The sequence below is a fragment of the Pavona decussata genome, unplaced genomic scaffold, assembly GCF_977016875.1.
Source record: "Pavona decussata unplaced genomic scaffold, jaPavDecu1.1 SCAFFOLD_936, whole genome shotgun sequence".
Taxonomy (NCBI): domain Eukaryota; kingdom Metazoa; phylum Cnidaria; class Anthozoa; order Scleractinia; family Agariciidae; genus Pavona; species Pavona decussata.
Window position 1 is genome coordinate 1,062 of NW_028145950.1, and position 20,092 is coordinate 21,153.

At 36.8% G+C, this 20,092-nt stretch overlaps 1 protein-coding gene and 1 pseudogene across 1 annotated transcript; one reads left to right on the forward strand and one right to left on the reverse strand.

The window, feature by feature from the left end:
- Positions 1-8,111: 8,111 nt before the first annotated feature.
- LOC146448406 (uncharacterized) lies at positions 8,112-12,864 on the forward strand. Its single transcript, XM_085102602.1, has 2 exons — positions 8,112-8,334; positions 12,170-12,864. Exons 1-2 carry the CDS (start codon positions 8,157-8,159, stop codon positions 12,475-12,477), a joined length of 486 nt encoding a protein of 161 aa, XP_084958728.1. The 5' UTR covers positions 8,112-8,156; the 3' UTR covers positions 12,478-12,864.
- Positions 12,865-14,662: 1,798 nt separating this feature from the next.
- On the reverse strand, positions 14,663-17,799 carry LOC146448407 (uncharacterized; annotated as a pseudogene).
- Between the last annotated feature and the right edge of the window lie 2,293 nt (positions 17,800-20,092).

Below are 20,092 nucleotides of genomic sequence, written 5' to 3' on the forward strand. Positions count from 1 at the left end.
TTAAAACAGATAACAAAAAAACAAAATCGGTGATAGCTCATAGATTTATCTGGGAATGTTTTCATGGCATAATACCAAATGGAATGGTTATTGACCATGTTAATGATATCAAAGATGATAATCGAATAAAAAATTTACAAATGATGACACAACAAGATAATTGTTTGAAATCAGCAAAGAAAAGAGATTATGCATTTGCAGCAAATAATCACAAAAACCGGAAATGTGTTAAGGCAACAAATTGTGAAACTAAAGAAGTGAGTTATTTTAATAGTATGTATTCAATAAAAGAACATCTTGGAATTAATCCTGGATTGGTTAAAATGGTTGCCGAGGGATTAAATTTGTGTAAAACGGCAATTTCCAAAATGAATCATCAAGCATACATTTTTGAATACATTGAACAAGAAGAATTACCAGACAATTATTTGAAATCATCAAACATCAGACCAAGAAAACACACTGATGAAGAAAAAAGAATGAATCAAAAAGAACGAGCTAAAAGATGGCAAAAACAAACATTTACATGCCCAAACTGCAACAAACAATTAAAAAATGGAAGTAAATACTTGCATAAAAAATCTTGTAATTAATTAGTTAGATTTTATGTTTGTAGTTAGTGACCTCCAATTTCATGAAAAATAAATGGAATTTGAGGCCATGTTGCCACAAAACAGAAACAAATCAACGAAGCCGTCAGTCCTTCCACAGATGACTGGCATGGATGTTGCCTCCAGTCTTCATCCATTAGCAAATCTGGAATCACAAAATAAAAATAATATGTTGTATTATTATAACATGAACAAATCTAATTTATCAAAATTAACGAAAGATCAATTAATAGCATTATTATTGGAAAAACAAAAACCGGTTCCAATGCCGAGAACCAAGAAAGTGAAACCAATACCCTATCCACGAAAATCAGTCAAACAAATGGTAAAAGATTACGAGAATACAATCATCAAGCCGCCAATGCAATTTAGAGATGAACCTCAACCTATGCCGAGAAACAACATTATTCCACCTCCGATTCAATTTGCTGATAAACCCAAAGCAGCACCAAGAATGAAGAAAATGGCTCCGATTCCTAGACAGAGAACTCAAATCACAGAAGTCGCAAGAGCATTCAAGGGATATAACAAATCTTATGAAGTTGGAATTAAAAATGAAACAGATCCTTTGATTCAAATGAGTTCAACCAGATTAGCTATTGCTCATTTTATGAAACAATTATTAACTCAAATGAAAGGAATTAAATTTATTGAAACTTTGACAATTTATTTTGAACAACAAAAAGGAAACCAAACTGTCTCCAGAATTGGATATTTTAATAGTAAACCAAAAACAATAACTAATGCCAATGATTTTCAAGAATCTTTGGATGTTAATGTTGAACAAATTATGAATGATATTCACAAATGGATTAGTGAAGGTTCAGCTTGGATAATTAAATCAATCAATGGACATTACATTAATATTATCAAATATCAGCCTCTTACTGGAAGTTCTTACATTAAACTTCCAACTGAACTACAACATAACAAAAGTGGATTGATTAATCTCAAGAATAAAGATAATGAATGCTTTCGATGGTGTCACGTTAGACATTTGAATCCACGAAATGACAATCCACAAAGAATCAAAAAAACAGATAAAGCATTCATGCCACAATTGGATTACCAAGGAATTGAATTCCCTGTTTCCATCAAACAATACAACAAAATTGAAATCCAAAACAGTATCAACATCAATGTTTTTGGTTATGAAAACAAACTTATCCAATTTATGTTACAAAAGAAAAGTTTGAGAATGTGATGAATCTATTGCTAATCTCAGAAGATGAAAACAAACATTACTGTCTTATCAAAGATTTTAACCGATTCATGTTTAGTAAAAATAAAACCCAACATAAGAAACATTTCTGTATGCATTGTTTGCAATGTTTTTCATCAGAACGAGTTTTAACCAAGCATCAGGAAGTATGTATTGAAATCAATGGTGTACAATCAATCAAAATGCCCGAAGTTGGTTCCAAAATAGAATTCAAAAATTTTAATAAACAAATGCAAGCGCCATTCGTGATATACGCAGATTTTGAAGCAATCACTGAACCAATTCATGGTTGTAATCAATCTAACCAACAATCTTTTACTGAAGCTTATCAAAAACACACTGATTGTGGTTATGGTTACAAAGTTGTTTGCTGCTATGATGACAAATATTCCAAACCAATAAAATATTATCGTGGAGAAAAAGCTGTTTACAAATTTATGCAAGCAATGCTTGATGAAGTCAAATATTGCCGCAATACAATCAAATACAAATTCAATAAACCATTAGTTATGTCTCCAGAAGATGAAGACAAATTCCAAAAAGCAACATCTTGTCATATTTGTTGCAAACAATTCACAAAAAATGATAGACGTGTTAGAGACCATTGCCATATTACTGGAAAATTCCGTGGCTCAGCCCATAATCAATGTAACAGGGATTTTACAATAACTAACAAAATCCCTGTAATATTTCATAATTTGAAAGGATATGATAGTCATTTTATAATGCAAGAAATTGGTAAAATTATTGAGACCAATACTTATGTGGATAGAAAAGGTGAAACCAGACAACACAAAATTAATGTAATCCCAAATAACATGGAACAATACATGGCATTCATGTTGGGTTATAATTTAGTATTTATCGACAGTCTTCAGTTTATGAATCAATCATTGGCAAATCTTGTAAAGAATCTACCAGAAGATGCCTTCAAATATACCAGTGAAGTTTTCAAAGGTCGTAAATTACAATTAATGAAACAAAAAGGAGTTTATCCGTATGATTATATGAGTAATTTTGATAAATTCAATGATACTCAATTACCAACCAAAGATGAATTTTACAGTCAAATGAATAACCAACATATTTCCAATGAAGAATACAGTCATGCACAAAATGTTTGGAATACATTTCAATTGAAAACCATGGGCGAATACCATGATTTATATCTCAAATCTGATGTATTATTGCTGGCTGATGTTTTTGAAAATTTCCGTAAAACATGTTTGGAATATTATAGATTGGATCCATGTCATTATTTCACATCTCCAGGATTGAGTTGGGATGCAATGTTGAAAATGACTGAAGTCAAACTTGAATTAATCACGGATATTGATATGTATCAATACGTCGAAAAGGGCATGCGTGGAGGAATCAGTTACATAGCCAATAGATACGGCAAAGCTAACAACAAATACATGCAAAATTGGAATCCAAATGAACCCAGTAAACATATCATGTATTTGGATGCCAACAATCTCTATGGTTGGGCTATGTCACAACATCTTCCAACTGGGAATTTCAAATGGTTGAATAAACAGCAAATAAAAAACATTAATTGGAAAACGATTCCCAAAGATAATAAGACTGGATATTTATTGGAAGTTGATTTGGAATATCCTCATGAATTACATGACCTGCATAATGATTATCCATGTGGCGCTGAACAAATCAAAGTGGCACCAAATATGCTGTCAGATTATTGCCAAAGAATTGCAGAAAAATTTGGAATAACAAGTGGACAAGTCAAAAAACTGATTCCAACATTGGCAAACAAATCAAAATATGTATTACATTATCGTAATCTGCAATTGTATCGTGAATTGGGTTTGAAATTGACTAAAATACACCGTGTATTATCCTTTAATCAAAGTCCTTGGTTGAAGACATACATTGATTTCAATACACGACAAAGAACTAATGCAAAGAATGCTTTTGAGAAAGATTTCTTCAAACTGATGAACAATAGTGTCTTCGGTAAAACAATGGAGAATATCAGAAAACGAGAAGACATCAAATTGGTGACTAATGAGAAACAATTATTGAAAATGACTTCCAAACCAACGTTCATCAATAGCAAAATCTTTAATGAAAACTTGGTTGCAGTCCATAAAATAAAGGAATCGTTGACACTTAACAGACCAGCCTATGTTGGTATGTGTATCCTTGATTTGAGCAAAACATTGATGTACGATTTCCATTACAATTTCGTTAAAAAGAAGTATGGTTCAAAAGCTAAGTTACTGTTTACGGATACAGACAGTTTGACATATGAAATTGAAGCCGAAGATGTGTATCAAGATTTTTGGAATAAAAAAGAAATGTTTGATAACTCGGATTATCCATCAAATCATCAATTTTATGACTCCACAAATAAAAAAGTTATTGGAAAATTCAAAGATGAAGCCGCTGGTGTACCCATTACTGAATTTGTGGGATTGAGATCCAAAATGTATTCATATATCAAAGATAACAACAATGGTGGAAAAACAGCCAAAGGAATCAAAAAGAATGTCATCAAAAATGATATTCAACATTTTGATTACAAAGATGTGTTGTTCAATGAGAAACAATTATTTCACCAAATGAAAACAATCAGAAGTAACCATCATGAACTTGGTAGTTACACCATCAACAAGACATCGTTGTCATGTTTTGATGATAAACGATATTTGCATCCAGATGGAATACACTCATTGGCCTATGGTCATTATGCTATCCAATGATAGTATCAACTTGTGATCAAAACATTGCGACAAAAACTTGTGACAAAATTGTGATTTTATTGATTTTTTGATAAATATTTGATTTGGAGACTTTGACTCATCTTTTGTGATGAGATATTTAATTTCAATGTTTTTGGTGAATATTTGGTTTCAAGACTTTGTATTATCTTTTGGAAAACATTTTTGTGTAATTATATTATATACTATATTTATACAAAAATGAAATCCAAAATATTGAAAAAACCAAAAGATGTTTCCAAGCAGGTGGAATCATCTCTGTGCCAATTCCTGCATTGCAAAGATGAATGTGAATTTTGTGGATATCATGATGAATCCAAAGTTGAAACACAACCATCAATGCCTGATTGTTGTGGATCACAGAATTTGAAAAACATGGAATGTCAATTAACGTGTGTTGCTTGTGGACAGGTTGTTGGTGAAGAATACAAAACAGAATATATCAATTTTCATGCCAATTTGTTCAAAATATACAAGAAAACAGTGTATAATAGAAAATACCATTTGTCACATACATTAGATAAAATTATTTTGAAAAACAAAATTGAAATCAGTTGTTCAACCAATTTCAAAATTCATAAAATATTCGTTGAAATAAACAAAATACTGCCACAAATCAATGGTAAAAGAAAGAGAATAATCAGTTTGAAATATCTTTTGCATAGAATATTGCAATTTATGAAAATTGATTCTTCCCAAATTGAGTTGACAAAATCCAAAAAAACAATGAAATTATACAATGTTTATTGGGATAAAATTATGGACATTATTGGCCCCCAAATCATGCACATTATTAATCAAACATAAGTGAATATCTGATATTTTTTCTCATATTTGTTACCCCATTTATCGACAATCGGCGAATTATCCAAAATGAAATCATCATTTTGAGTAAGCTTGTTTGTCAAATCATCTCTATCAAAATGTCCATTTCTCATTATTTCTTTTATTTCATTCAACAAATGACCATAAGTTTGAAAAGCATATTGGCATTGATAAAGTTTGATTTCAACTTTTTTATGCTTCATATAAGCTTGAATTATGACAGACACCGATGATATTGCCAATAATGAAGCTCCACTGGTTGCAACCGATGATGCAATACCACCAGTTGCAAATACAATGGATGAAATATTACCAGCGAATTCCCATTTTTTGAATCTTTTGTATGCACTTTTGTACATCCACATCTTTTTGTGATATGTCATGTAATAAGCTTTCAATTCATCAATTTCTTCTGTTGATAATTGATTTGAAATATGATTGAAATCAATTATTAATTTCTTCTTTTGCATATATTATATGGTTATCTTATTTTTGATACAATAATAGAGACCAGTTATTTGACCCAAAAACATGCATTTTTTCATCCAAGGATATGTTTTTTTCTCATTAATGGTGTACATGTATCCTTTGTCACGATGATATCTGTTGTAAAATTGGCCATAAGCATCATGCAATATTCCATGTGATCTGATATATGGTTGCCAACCAAATAATCGATGGAGAATAGCTGTTAACCATCCATCTCCTGGTCCAATTAATCCGATTCCATCATGAATTAACTCTTTGTAAACTTCATCAGGTAAACCTGTGTTGTAATGTTTTTCATACAAATATGTAAATATTACGATACTTTTTATCATGCATTCCTGTCTGGGTAATATTGGAAGACTCAATTTACGGTGAAAATCTATCATCGATGTTCGAATGTGTTCTTGCAATTCTGACAATTCTTTCATTATACAATTTGATTACAATATTTTTATAAAATAAAGTAACGGAGTCCACGACCTAGTGGTTATTGTCAGGTAATTGTATCCTAAAATATTGAAGCAGTATAATAACACTAAACACAGTTCAATAAAAATGACACCGACAGAAGCATCTAAGAAAAAGAATGTAGGAACTGTTTACTTCAATCTATTTGGCAATTTGAAACCAGTATCAAACAAGCCAAAATTCCGAATTGGTGACAAGGTTCGAATATCAAAGTACAAAAGAAAAGTGTTCGATCGGGGTTATACACCCAATTTCACAGAAGAGGTCTTCATTATCGATAAAATACAATACACGAATCCGATCACATATAAACTGAGAGATCTTAACAACGAACAGATAAAAGGTAGTTTTTATGAACCAGAATTATTGAAAGCTAATCAGGAGATATTCAGAATCGATAAAGTTATCAGGAGAGATTACAAGAAGAAACAAGCTTTGGTAAAGTGGAAAGGATACAATGATACCTTTAATACTTGGATCCCAATCAAGGATTTAGTCGATGTGTAATCATTCTATCATACAGTCACGGTTTCACGAGTATTCGATAGCGAGTCGATTCAATAAAAAAAATCTATTGTTGTGTGCAAGATAAATGATATTCTTACCTCAAAAAGCGTCTACAAACATCAGAACGATGAAAGTGGAGAAATAAATGTTCAAAAATCCCAAAACAGGAGCCATAAACATTAAAATACAACCTCTTCGCAAAATGGCAACAAAATGGCCGACACGTGTGTTAAACAAACTAGTGTCCAGTCCGCTTTGGGTTGTGTGCATGAAAGCGCATGCGTGTTAATCCAAATCAAGCAATATTACGCAATATACAGAAAAATAGCACCACAAGTGTAAAAATTTCAGAACTGAGTGTAATATATAGGTAATCGGGCCATTATTATATTAGTTCACAAACTTTGGTGAAGCTTTAGGGTGGTGTCAGCTGGCCCCTGACTGAAACCTGTTTAACGGCTTGTGCAGATGGTGAATTACTGAGTAGTGTGGGATGTCTTCCAGTGGACGGTACCTCCAGGGTGAGCCCGCTCAGGCCGTACTGGTTTACAGCGGGGTGCTCAGAGTTCTTTCCCGAACTCAACCTCCCTCTGTCCCAGAGGTAAACTGGGAAGAGACAGCCGCCTTGTCAGCGGCGGGAAAAAGACCTGGCTGGGGCCAGGCAAGTAAACAGCCAACCGAGCACCCCACGTTCAGGGTTTTGTCCATTTTCGTGACAAGTCACACAACGTCACGCGTGACAGTAACGGCATCCAGTCACACAACAACCATAATGATTATTTTTTTATCCAAATTGGTGTTCAAAAATATTGTATTCATCATTCAAATCAGCGATTGATGAGTTGGTTGGATTTAATCGATGATTGTTTGTGAGTTGGTGTCATTTATGAAAAACCTAAATTTAGGTTTTTAGGTTTTAGGTCAAAAGCTAAATTTAGGTTTTTAGGTTTTTAGGTTTTAGGTCAAAAGCTAAATTTAGGTTTTTGAAAACCGAGGATAAAAATTTAGGTTTTTTGAATTCAAAGGCTGAAATAGTATTTTATGTAGTTATTGGGGTGAGATAATGTGTGGTTTATGGCGTCTCCGTTGCAGGAGACATTGTTGAATCAGATATGAATTCAGTGAAATTTTCAAAAGTGTGCCAAAAGCGGTAAATATCTAACTACTTACCCGGTATTGTCTAAGTAAGTGCAGTGTAATTAAACCCTTCTTAATATATTTTTGTTTTCAGGATTTTTGCTCAATTCTAAAATAATTTCCAACAACGAGTTTTACCTCAGCAATCTCGCTATGTTTCTTGCGCCTGCTGTTGGAAATAATTCTAAGTGGTTGCTGTGCTACCGCGCCTCCACTCATGGATGGAACGTCAGTGAATTCCACAGCAGGTGTGACGGAATAAATCACACCGTCACCATCATTCAAGCGAATCATACATACATATTCGGAGGATACACGGACATAGCTTGGGGTAAGTAAATGTTATTTACTTGTCAGAAGGTCCGTATATGAAAAATGTGCCCTAGATCTTGAGTTTAGCCGAGGGTTGTTCTAACAGCTGAGGGCACAGAATCTTGCTATGCTTACCTGCCAAGTGCGATAAATAACATTTTCATTTCTTCCTGTCTTTGTAATTTGGCAAGGAAGCGTTTTCCTTGTTCTTTTTACTTACGCGCGGGAAAATTTTTCCTGTTTTTCATGTCTGTAGATAGATATTAATGTGTTTACAAACCTGCTGGGGTTTATTTTTCGAAATACGGCCGAGTTTTGGATTTTTTCGAGATTTTCGATTTCGTCCATCTGACGGCTGAAATTAGCGGCCTCACAAGGTAAAATCGACCGCCCGAAAAAACTGCTTCGCGTAACCAAAAAAGCGATTCTATCGGCAATATAACGCTCAATTTCTATAAAATGGACATCTAACGTCCTATTTATGACTGATTTCTGGTTCTGAAATGTAAAGTCAACACTTATCAAGCGGATTCTAATTGGTCAGTTGACAAGAGCTCACGAATGCGAAAATTTATAGGCAAAACTAAAATCGGACTCTTAATAAGTGGGAATCCTCCAAATTGCCCCAAATTCTGGTTTCGAAGCCTTGAGATATAATATTTTCACGTACATTAAAAGTATGGTTAGGTTTTCTAGCGAGCGCTTCAGAATCAGTCGACCAATTTGAAGAAATTTTGCGTGATCGCGCGCTAAGTGACCTAAAATTGACTAAGTGTTTGTTTACACGAACAAGTTGCATAGATCACATTGAAATGGGCGCCCCGAAATAAGTAATTTTCCCATTCCATGTTTAATTTAAGGAAAGAATTTAACTCACCATTTAATATCATGTTCCTGTTCGCTGGAGTGAAAGTTCGCTGTGACCTTGACTACCGATGTTGATACGCCCTTTGAATAGATTGCCTTCCCGGGAGAACTTAACACATTCGATGACACAAATGAAACTACCTGTGCTAAAATGAAAGCCATTTCCAAAACTGCTTGACTCCTATTTTCTTGTCGGTTGTGGTAAATTGGAATCGCTTTTTTGGTTACGCGAAGCAGTTTTTTTCGGGCGGTCGATTTTCCCTTGTGTGGCGGCTAATTTCAGCCGTCATATGGGCGAAATCGAAAATCTCGAAAAAATCCAAAAATCGGCCGTATTTCGAAAAATTAACCCCAGCAGGTTTGTAAACTCATTAATATCTATCTACAGACTGAAAATGAGGGTAGGTTAGGTTTTCGACTGTGGCCGCCCTATGCTCGATTTTCCTGTGCACTCGCTCTTAAATACAAAGCAGTGTATGGCATTTTTTTTCTAAATTGAAGCTTCGTTAAATGCATGGTTAGTCATAATTTTCTTTTTGGATACCAAGAGCACTTACTAAATTGTGCTTTCTCGGAAAAAAATATTCCTGTATTGCAAGGCACAACCCATAAATAATTCGAGTATTTTGAGATGCGCAGAACGTATGCGCAGTAACAAAAGTAGGGAACGGCTCTGAAGCAGTAATGAAAGTAGTTATAGAGGGAACGAATTAAGCCCCGTTATGGACTAGGTAAGCACCAGCAATGGACCAGGTCGACTAGGTATTAATTACCTTCCAGCATGCTAATAAGTTGATAGGTTTACTAATGAGCGACAATCCTATACAATAGAGGGGCGCTTCCCATTCAACAAAATGGAACGGTACATTCTGGTTGCACAGACCCGATCCAAGCAACCGCGCTATTGATTCGCGCCAAATAGAAACATAACAAACGCGAAAACAAAAAAATGGCCTACTCCATGCCGGTTTTATTGGCTTTGGAGTTCTTTAACGATAGTGAAATTACAGTTGACGAGTTTTTTTTTTTTTTTTTTTAAGATAGCGATGATTTTATTCATTTAAGTGTTGCATGTTGTTTCGTCAGCCGACATTAAAATCGAGTGCCCAATGTTTTTGAAACCAATGTTCTGTCGTATTTCCCTGATGAGTTCAAGAGTCACATCCGAATGACAAGGCAGACTTTTGAACTATTTGCTCAAGAGGTCATGACCACGGGAAGAATACCAATCCGTAATTCATCTGGAAGAGCACCTATTCCACTTGCAAAACAAATCTTAGCGTTCCTGTGGAGCACTGCAAACGAAGAACGCACTCGAGCGGTGGCAGACGGATTTAACATCACGCTCAGCAGCGGAGAATTACGTAGGCAGCTATTGATCTTTCAGGGCGATACATCAGATGGCCAAATCGTGAGTCATGTTTGGTTTAAGCTTATAACGTGCCGTTCACTTGTTCTGGTGGTGGCTTATCTTGAATCACTGCATTCCGCCATTTTGTCTTTGAAAGCAATGTACAGAAGAGCGGTACTGGGAACAACAAATTTGTCAAATGGAAAGGGAAATTTCGGTTCCACCGGTCCGACCGGTCAAAGTGGACCACCTTCAAAGCTGGTCCCGAATATTCCGGTCGGACCAAACCGAAATGGTGCGTTCCATTTGATGTACCAACCGAAATTACCAGAATTTGGGTTGAATGGAAAGCGCCGAGGAGAGACTTTTGAACAATAGTCTCCCCCAAGCTCTCCCGCTGTTGCTCATATTAATCCCTATCCGGTGACTGGTAGTTTTAAACATCTATTCCTTGCAGTTGCAAACAAGTTCAAAGACGTCTTTTGCTCGAAAACGTTTACGTCATCACCTCTACGTTTTTTTGTTACAAGATAGCTCAAACATTCAAGTTGAATTGTAAAACGGGTCGCGTGTTTCTTTTCACACACCGCCACCCAGGCTATTATGTTAAGTCAGATGAGCTTTATTGGCAATTAAACAGTTCTGTAAAAAAAACAAAGCGGCCTTTGTCGTCTTTTTATTACAGTCCTTCGAATAAGAATATTCCGGTTCATTCATTCCTTACTGCTAAGTTGTGCATGTTAACAATAGCGCGCACAAACTAAACACGTACACAGATTTTAGTGCAAATTCTTTATAACTTAAATCGTTTAACAATTCATGCACGAAGCAAAGTTCTTATTACAGCAGCGTTAATCGTCTTTATCCTTTTCGTCGTTAGGGAGATAGAATGCCATTTTAGAAGTCCTCTTATCCTTGTGCGTGATTGCTTTACAATCGTTACATCAACGCAGAGTCTTCCGCGTGCTTTCGTTCAAGGGGAATCTTGTGATCGCATATTGGGCAAATTTTATAGTTATCTTCCTACTTCTCCTCCTCTTCCTTCTCCTCCTCCTCTTCCTCCTCATTTCTATTTTTCCTCCTCCTCTTCTACATTTCTACTTTGACTGGAGTTGCCATTATAAGAAATTTTAAAGAAAAGGCCTTTGTCATTGTACTCCTTTTTTTCCATATCAATTTTGGCAACAATTTGTAAACGATAACTTAGCATCTTTGCGTCATAATTGAGACACGAATGACTTGCTAAGCTAATGTTTTGCTTTTTCTCAACTAGCTGAGTAACCAAAACTAATCGAATTCCTCAAGATGTAGCACACGTAGCTTTATTTATTTATTTATTTATTTATTTATTTATTTATTCATTCATTTATTTATTTATTTTTTATTTTTTTAACAAAACGGCATTTGATCATGATTTTGGGTAAGCTATATCACTGCGATTTATGAAAACTAACAGTCCATTCATTTGACTAGTAATATAAGCACTTTAGGAAGAGGTTTAATCAAATTAAAGATGAAACAGTTTTTGGATGAAAATTTTATGCAGTTTGAAAAAAATTGATGTCGCTTAAAAGTATGATAAAAGCAATGTTAATGTTATTATTTGTTACTTTGTTTCTATTTTTATGTTCTTCAGAGTCCAGTGGTGGCCGCGGTTACAGTTCTAAAGCATTTATTTTTTCCTTGAGCAACAAAGAAGGCCTCAAGTCATTTAAAATCAACGTGAGAAGGCCAAAATACGCAATTAACAGAAGGTCAGATTATGGTCCAAGATTTGGTGTAGACATGATCGCCATTGCTGATCAGGCGAACAGAAACAAATTTTCACGTGCATACCTTTACTTGGCCTACCCTGCACCAAGTGGAGTTAGAGACCCGCAAACAATCCTGGCTGGGAGTTACAACTTCACACCTGATGACTGGGAGGTATTTTACCTTGCCTAAACCCCTTTCAAAAGAATCACTGCCCTCTTAAACGTTTTACGACTTCTGACACAAACTATTTCAGACAAGAAAAGTCGCCATTTTCTCGGCATTAATCTTTTAGACGTTTAACCGCATTTTTTACAAAGTTGCTCAAACAAGAAAAGTAGCCATTTTCTTGGCATTAATCCTTTAAGCCCCAGTAGTGACCAGCATCTAATTTCTCCTCACAATATCACCGTCAATAAAACATACAGGTTATGAGAATAAAGAAAATGATCACTGAAGAATAAAATGTTTTGATATTTACACAAATTCTCCCAACTAGTACCACAAGAATGTAAGGAGTAAAGTTTGGAGAATGTGTAGAATGATATTGGGGCTTAAAGGGTCAACAATTGCTATGACAGCACGTGTAGTCAGAGAGCAAATGTCAGGATTTTAACTCCGGTGAGAATTTTGAGGAGACAGCAAGCCACTATTAACATCTAGCCTAGATGTCTTAATGGGGCCCTAAGTAATCCAAAAAAGAATTTGGTGGCACTTTTGCAACTTGCACCTAGAGATTTTATACGGGCTTTTAAAAATGGCCTATATTCCCCAGCTAGAAAAGAGGCTACGGCAGTTAATTGATCGTTCCTTTTAACCATGTGAATGAATCAACACCAAAATCTCCAAAATAATTTTTTTTGATGTTTTAGACACTTTTGGACTTCTCACATGGTAAGGGTGTGGGTCACGTGACTGAGTTGCCATGGAAAACGAGACTCAGATGTAACCATTTTTCTCCTCTCACGCGACTAAACTCCGCTATAATATTACTGACATAACCTTATCAATTCACTAGCTCACTGCGTTGGCCATTTTGATACCTTCTTAGGGAAAGACTGGTCAGCTCTGAAACGAGGCTGATGTTTTAATAACTTGAGAAGGATGACCGTATTAAAGTAATCTTCTTATTGCGAATCCAAAAATTGTTTGCTTATTGTTCAGTACGACTTTTCATGCTGAAACATATTCCTATCAAAAGAAAAACTTTGACTTCTAATCTTTTTTATTACTGAGTATTGGAATAGGTACACTCAACAGAATGATTCAAAAGCATCATGACTCTTTGCTAAAGATTAGTTTTCACAGGCGATGCAAGCGCATTGGCAAGCGCTAAAAGCATAAGAGTGCAACGACCTCGACGCAAGCATAAGCACAGGTGCTGGCACAAGCACAAGGATCAAATTTTTTCCTTTCCGTATCCTATAGTTTAGTTTTTGTTGTGCTGTGTGAAAACGGAGCGCAGCATAAGTACAAGGAAATCTTACTTTTCTGGCCAGTGTCTGGCCAATCAAAGCTCTCATTCCAGCTTTACTCGTGCAAGGGCATCTATTTGGCCGGAAATAAAGACGCGAAAGACCGAACAACTTTTGACGAAACGTTTTTTTTTTTTTGAGGTAGAACGCAACTACCGAGTGACAAAGAATGCAAGGAATTAAATGATAAAAAAGGATTATTTTTCTATATTAAGGAGGCTCGAAAGGGTTTCTGAAAGCTCATAAACATGTCAAAACAAATCAACACTGAAATTTTACCCCTTAAGTCTCTGAAACAAATTGTAGCTAAGCTTTTAACAGGGTTGTTAAAGTTTCATTTAAGACAACTTATGACGTCATATGCGTTGTCATGGTAACCGTAACTCTCTAGAGACATACTCCTCAAAAGTCAGTTTTTCAAAGTTATCTTAAAAACTAACTCGGTGACCTATACATTTTATCAGCGTTTTTGATAGTTAGCAGTGTTCTTCACATCCCCTGAAAATTTGAAAAAAATCTGTAGTGTGGAAATCGAGAAACCTTGGAAAAAGGTCTTTTAAAGATTAAAAAAAATCTGCTCTACAGATTTTCTCTTTAAAGTCTTGAATGTTAGATACAGTTAAATGCTGTTTGCATGAAAAATTTAAACATAGGTCGCCGAGCAAATTTTCGAGATAAATTGATCCAAAGTTTGTCTTTTTACTTCCGGTTCGTGCGATTTCGCGGCCATTATCATTTCCGGTCACGCTCTTCATATCACCGCTGACCGTACTCGCGCGAGTGGTGGATTCCTTCTGTCAATCGGGCGATCGTCCCAAGTCATCAATGGAAGAAACCGAAGGAGCATAAAGGAATGAAAAGGCTAAGGGCTTATTAAATTGAAACAAAGCGAAAGGTCGTGTTTATAGTTCGTGGAAGTACTTTAAAACTGTGGAAATTATTCTTTTGTTTGATGAAATTCTAGGCGACTTGGCCGACTTGTTTTGGCGAGGCTGGGAATTGCGATTCGATGGCGGGAGTGCAATAATACCATACAGACCGTTTAGTCCAAATTTGGAATGAATTTCTTGGAGAGTACTGAAGGCCAAACCGGCATCTGCTAACTTCTGGATTGTTGTCAAGGTTAACTTCAAAGAGCCACTCGGGAGGTAAAGATTTCCGTTGAAGGTGTCAACAACTTGTTGTCGTCGCTCAAGAAATGTTGACTGTTGCTCTGCTTCGTTCGGTGATGATGTTTTCCCATGGTTAACAATAGTTTCAGTGCTAAGCTCGAGTGGCGGAGAAAACAGAATCCTTCTCAGTGCTTTCACATCCTCCAAAGCGTCGTGAGCGAGAAAGTCACAATTAAACAGTGCCTTATAAACACAAGCTAATTTGTTGTTCGGCGAAGATTTCAAGGCGTTGTTCGGTTGACTTCGAAGGAATTTGAAAACTGGAAGACTGTCACAGAACAACACTTTCATTTCCTCCAGCTGGTTGGAAAATCTGCTGCCGCCGTTACGGAGAAGTCTAGGGGTATCGAACACAGAGGAGTTGTGTCCAGTGAGAACTAAGTGATCAACAGGTTTTGACTTGTAAATAGTTTTAAGGAAATTCAGAAAGCGAGTGAGACAGGTTTGCAGTGATGTCGCAGGTATTTGTTTTCCATCTTTGTACAATTGCCTTTGATCTCCGGAATATCGCACAGTTATGTTGTGAATGGCTGATGCAGTGCTGCTGATAAGTTTACTCGGTAAGATGTATTCGGAAAAGGTAGCTTTTTCGTCCTCTGTTATTGCAGATAGTTGAAGAAGTTCAGTAGTCCTTGAAGTCGATGCTGTTTCAATATCGAAGACAACAAACGTGTAGGTTTTCTGGGGATCAAAGGAAATTTCGTTCAGCACAGGTCTCACTCCAGATGATGGGATCAAGTTTTCGTAGTTTGGTAGTTCTTGTTTGCAAAGGTTAATGTTGACATTTTTCAGAATGTGCAGACTTGATTCATTAGTGGAATTTGTTTGGCTTGGGTTTAGGGAAAGTCCTATGTTGTGTCCATAGCTTGGTCCTTCCTTTTTTTCATGTCTTGTGGTGATTTTAATTTTCTTCAGATGGAAGTGTCTTCTTCTTCGTTTGTATTCCATACTGCTTTTGCGACTTTTGTCCTTGATGGATTTACTGTCTTCTTTGTCTTGGTGTTTTTCACAGAAGATACCAGGGGTTATCCCAGCTTTCAGTAGTGTTTTGTTTACAAATTTGTGCCCCTCATTATGTTGAGCCACCCCACAAGCTGTGCGGAAGTCGCTGCTTTCGCTCCCTCCATAATATCTGATCTTCAGATTTTTTGAACCAATTGTTCCATTAAGGGATTCATTTCTTTGCGAGTCCATACATGGTGCAAGTTTTGCTGTGACTGTCTCTGATGCATATTCATCAAAAAGGGTCTGTAAGGCCTGTTTCAGGCTTGCACCATGTAAGTCTTTGCCATGTGGCAGTTCGTTGTGCATGTAGTTTACTGGGTCTTGTTTGTATCGGCACCACGTTGAAGAGCATTGCTCATGGTTGCCAAATGCATGTGGAACAATGGACTTGATTTCTCTACTCAGCTCTTGGGGGCAATTTCTGTTTTGATGAACACAATACGAGAAACATTTGACGAGGTAGTTGATAACCTTCTGAGATAGAATTGAAGAGTTATCAAATTTTTGACGCTGGCTCAGGTTGTACAACCGAGTGCTTAAAGAGCGTTTTGTGTGGATGAAGTCTGAAATTTTTTCCAGGCCATAAGGTACTTTTGATTTAAGTTGGGCTAAGGTTGTGGAATCATCATCCCCAATATATTTGTCATATTTAATACCACGTGTCGGGGCATGTTGGAAAAGCTGACAAGCAACATCAGATTCCATGATTTTTGAAGACCCATCATGGTTTTTGCGACAGTCATGTGGCTTGCGCTTATCCTTTGCCGCTGAACATATTCGACACATTTTGCATCTTGTGGCAAAGTCTAATACCTTCCCTGTTGATACACCTAATACCGCCCCATGACCAGTAGAGGAATTGTGTGCCTTCCCTCTTTTTTGCCACCCCATATCGTACGACACCAAAACACCAATTAAATCTTGGTCATCACCCTGCACACCTGCTGCTACTGCCCTCTTTCGCTCCTCACTACAACTTTCCAAGCAACTTGCCTCTGCCACACTTTCAATTGCTTTTCCAATTTCTCTTTCTCTTACTTTGAAAGTCACATGATTAACAGAAGGAACATTTAGACAGGAAAATAAACTATTGACGTGTGTTTGCCCTATACCAGCATTTAGAACCCCCCAGGGCTATTCGTGTATTAATGTCATAAGCCATGGGCCCACGCTTCCCTGCTCTGTGTTGCATTGAAGTTGACACTTTGTTTATTGCTTTGCAATATCCACATCTGATGGTAAATATGCTTGCTGCTCCTTTGCATTCTTCACTAACAAAGTTCTTCCATGCCAAGGGTCCTTTAGGTAACAAAATAATTTTGTATCATTGGTTGTCCAGAAACAGATATTATTTTTTTGTACATCTCAACTTTTGTAGGGTTTTACTCTGTTCCAGAGTGTAAGAGAATGTAACTAGTATTCATGGTATATTTGCAGTACATTTGATCTGCAAATACTGTTGTTTATGTGATCTCAGTCAGAAAAAAAAAAAAAACTAAATAAATGTTATTCGCATAAAGCCTTTTTTGACGAATTATACATTATCCAGGGTCTTATTTAATCATAGTGTGAAGTGATTGAATCTATTTCAAACTCCGTACATGTATTTTTGTCAAGTTAGAAACTTTGTAAACTGTATAATTACTTGTAGTTGTTGGAGTTAAATAATGGGAACTTTTCAATGCTTTGTTGTAATTATAGTTGAGTTTCTTTTGAATAAACCGTTGGAAAACGATATAGAATTGTACTAGTAAAAACTCAAACGAAAAAAGCCGAGCCTCAGTAGAAACCCTATTCATAAAACAATGCTTACCTTTGTCACAAGTTTTACACCTGTCAAACCCATCTGCTAGCGCCTCCATGTCAATAATTCTTGACCCGACTACATGTACTTTTTGACTGTTTTCTTTGTCTGACTCCTGTGTGCACATGAATGGTGGAGTTTGAATGTTTTGCAATATTTTGACGACATTAAACAGCCGCACAACCAAAAATAATTAAAACCATGTTTAGCGTAGTGTTATAAATTTGTACGTACCACATTTTGTCGTCTTGTTTTTTTACGGGGCAAAAAATCATCGATCGCGAGTGCTGGAGCATCATCGTCAAGACGTCGCTTTTCTACCGACTTTCTTGCCTGAATTAACTTATTAGCGGAGCACACACTTTTCGCAACGGTTTTTTTTGTAACAAACTTCCCCTTTTTATCACGCAAATAGCCACATTCATCCTCGGACAATTTGGGACAGGCGATGTTAATTTCACTTACGGCCGCCATTGTTGTTTACAACGCGCGCCACGCAATTTCGCGGGAGGATCGCGCGTGGGATACAGTCATTTGGATCCAATCTCCCGCGGACATAAAACCCTTTCGAGCCTCCTTAATGTAGATTAATGGTTGGATTCCAACACACGATCCGAAAGCCATAGATCGTTAAAAGGTTGTTGAAGTCCTCTTCACTCTTCCTTTCCTTGAAAATGTCTCTCATTAAGAAAAGTTTCGTTTTCTTGTTGCTGCTTTTTTATTGCATACGTTGCCTTCTGCGTCCTAACAGCAGAAGTAGCTATAACACCCCGACATTTCAGCGTGCTGGCTGCCATATTAGCTGCATCATTAAGAACCAGAACTAGAAAGCGTCTTGTTTTTGGGTCATGTGCTTGTATTTGTGTTACTAGTGAAAACCAGTCTTTAGCTATAGACTAAAAATCACACTTCTTAAATAGAAGCAATCTGAATATAACCCTGACTAAATCAGACTGTTGGTCGTTAAATAACCCTTTTCATTGAAAATATTGCTGAGCTAACTATTGCTCTTATCGCCGAAAATACACAGGATCCTGGATCTTCTTAACACTTATGGTTTGTATTATGGTTGTTCTCACAAGGGGCCTCACTATCGGAGAAGCTGCACAACTGATATGATGCTGTTAAGATTTCGTTGAGACATTGGAATCGGTTGGTCGAACAGGTTTCGGGTGCTGGTGATAAAGTCGTCATCACAGGAAGCCCTTGTCGTCAAACTGCCAGCCAAAGTTTTGTTGTAAGGGTTGCTGGGGATTAGGCGCTGTGTCGTTATAAATATTCCAGACAATCGTCAGATAATTCGCCCTCATTATGGCTTGCCGTAGAGCAGCTTGCGTTGGAAGTCTCACCGACTGAGTCTCTTTTTTTTTTTCGGAAAAGCCACCGACATGTCAGATGATCTTTGAAAGTAATGATCAATGCCTTCCGCACATCGCTGAGCTGAGAAATCAACTTCTCAATCAAGAAGAGAGTGGTGGTCTGCCTCTTGAAATAGTACTTTAAGCTATGTGCCTTTTCCAAAGCTAGCAGTATCAGAACTAGTCAATGCGTGGATATTTGGTAGGGCTCCAATCTTATTCCCTACCAAGGGACTGCACGATGCACTGTTACTTGATTGTTTGATACCTTTGACATGTTCCAGAGACGAAATTCTTCTTATTGCAAGGTCGCAAAGGTATCTGGTGAATGGATGCTAATTCCCATGGCTCCATGAACAGCAGTATGAACAGCATGTAGCAGCATGTAGCAACATTTTTGTGTGGGCTTCCCCGTAGTCACATCCTTGTGCTGCCACGCAGTCGGTTCCCTAGGTTACAACAAGACACTTTCCATTCATTTCTAAAAGATCTGGTGCCTTTCTTCCAACACAAACTTCCCTATGGCAAGCCATAATGAAAGCCAATTATCAAGCGATGGTCTGGAGATGGACCCTGATCCCCAGCTAACCTTTCCACAAAACTTTGGCTGGGAGTCGGACGACAAGAAATTGCCTCCTGTGATGAAGACTACCACCAGCACCTTAAGCTGTTATTCATTCAGTGCTGAAGTGAGCCTGTGCAAAATACAGATGTTTTCACAACTGATTCCAATGTCTAAAAGCAAATCTCAACATCACCATCTCGTGTAGCTGCTCTGTTAGTGGAAACACCTTGCGAGATTAGCAATAATGCAAACCACAAGTTGAAGAAGACCAAAAATCTTGCGTACAAGCGATGAGAACGATCGCTCAGTGATATTTTCCTAGGATCAAGGGTTATTTAACGACCGATCATATGATTTAGTAAGGGTGATATTGAGATTGCTACCGCTTGACAGCTTGAATACTGTCAGTTGTAGCCTTAGGAAAGAAT

What these genes read in the sequence shown, in the direction of transcription:
- LOC146448406 (XM_085102602.1), top strand. Translation starts at nt 8,157, where the DNA reads ATGTTTCTTGCGCCTGCTGTTGGAAATAATTCTAAGTGGTTGCTGTGC. An exon ending in ATACACGGACATAGCTTGGG is followed by an intron (nt 8,335 to 12,169) that starts GTAAGTAAATGT and finishes TATGTTCTTCAG; the next exon opens with AGTCCAGTGGTGGCCGCGGT.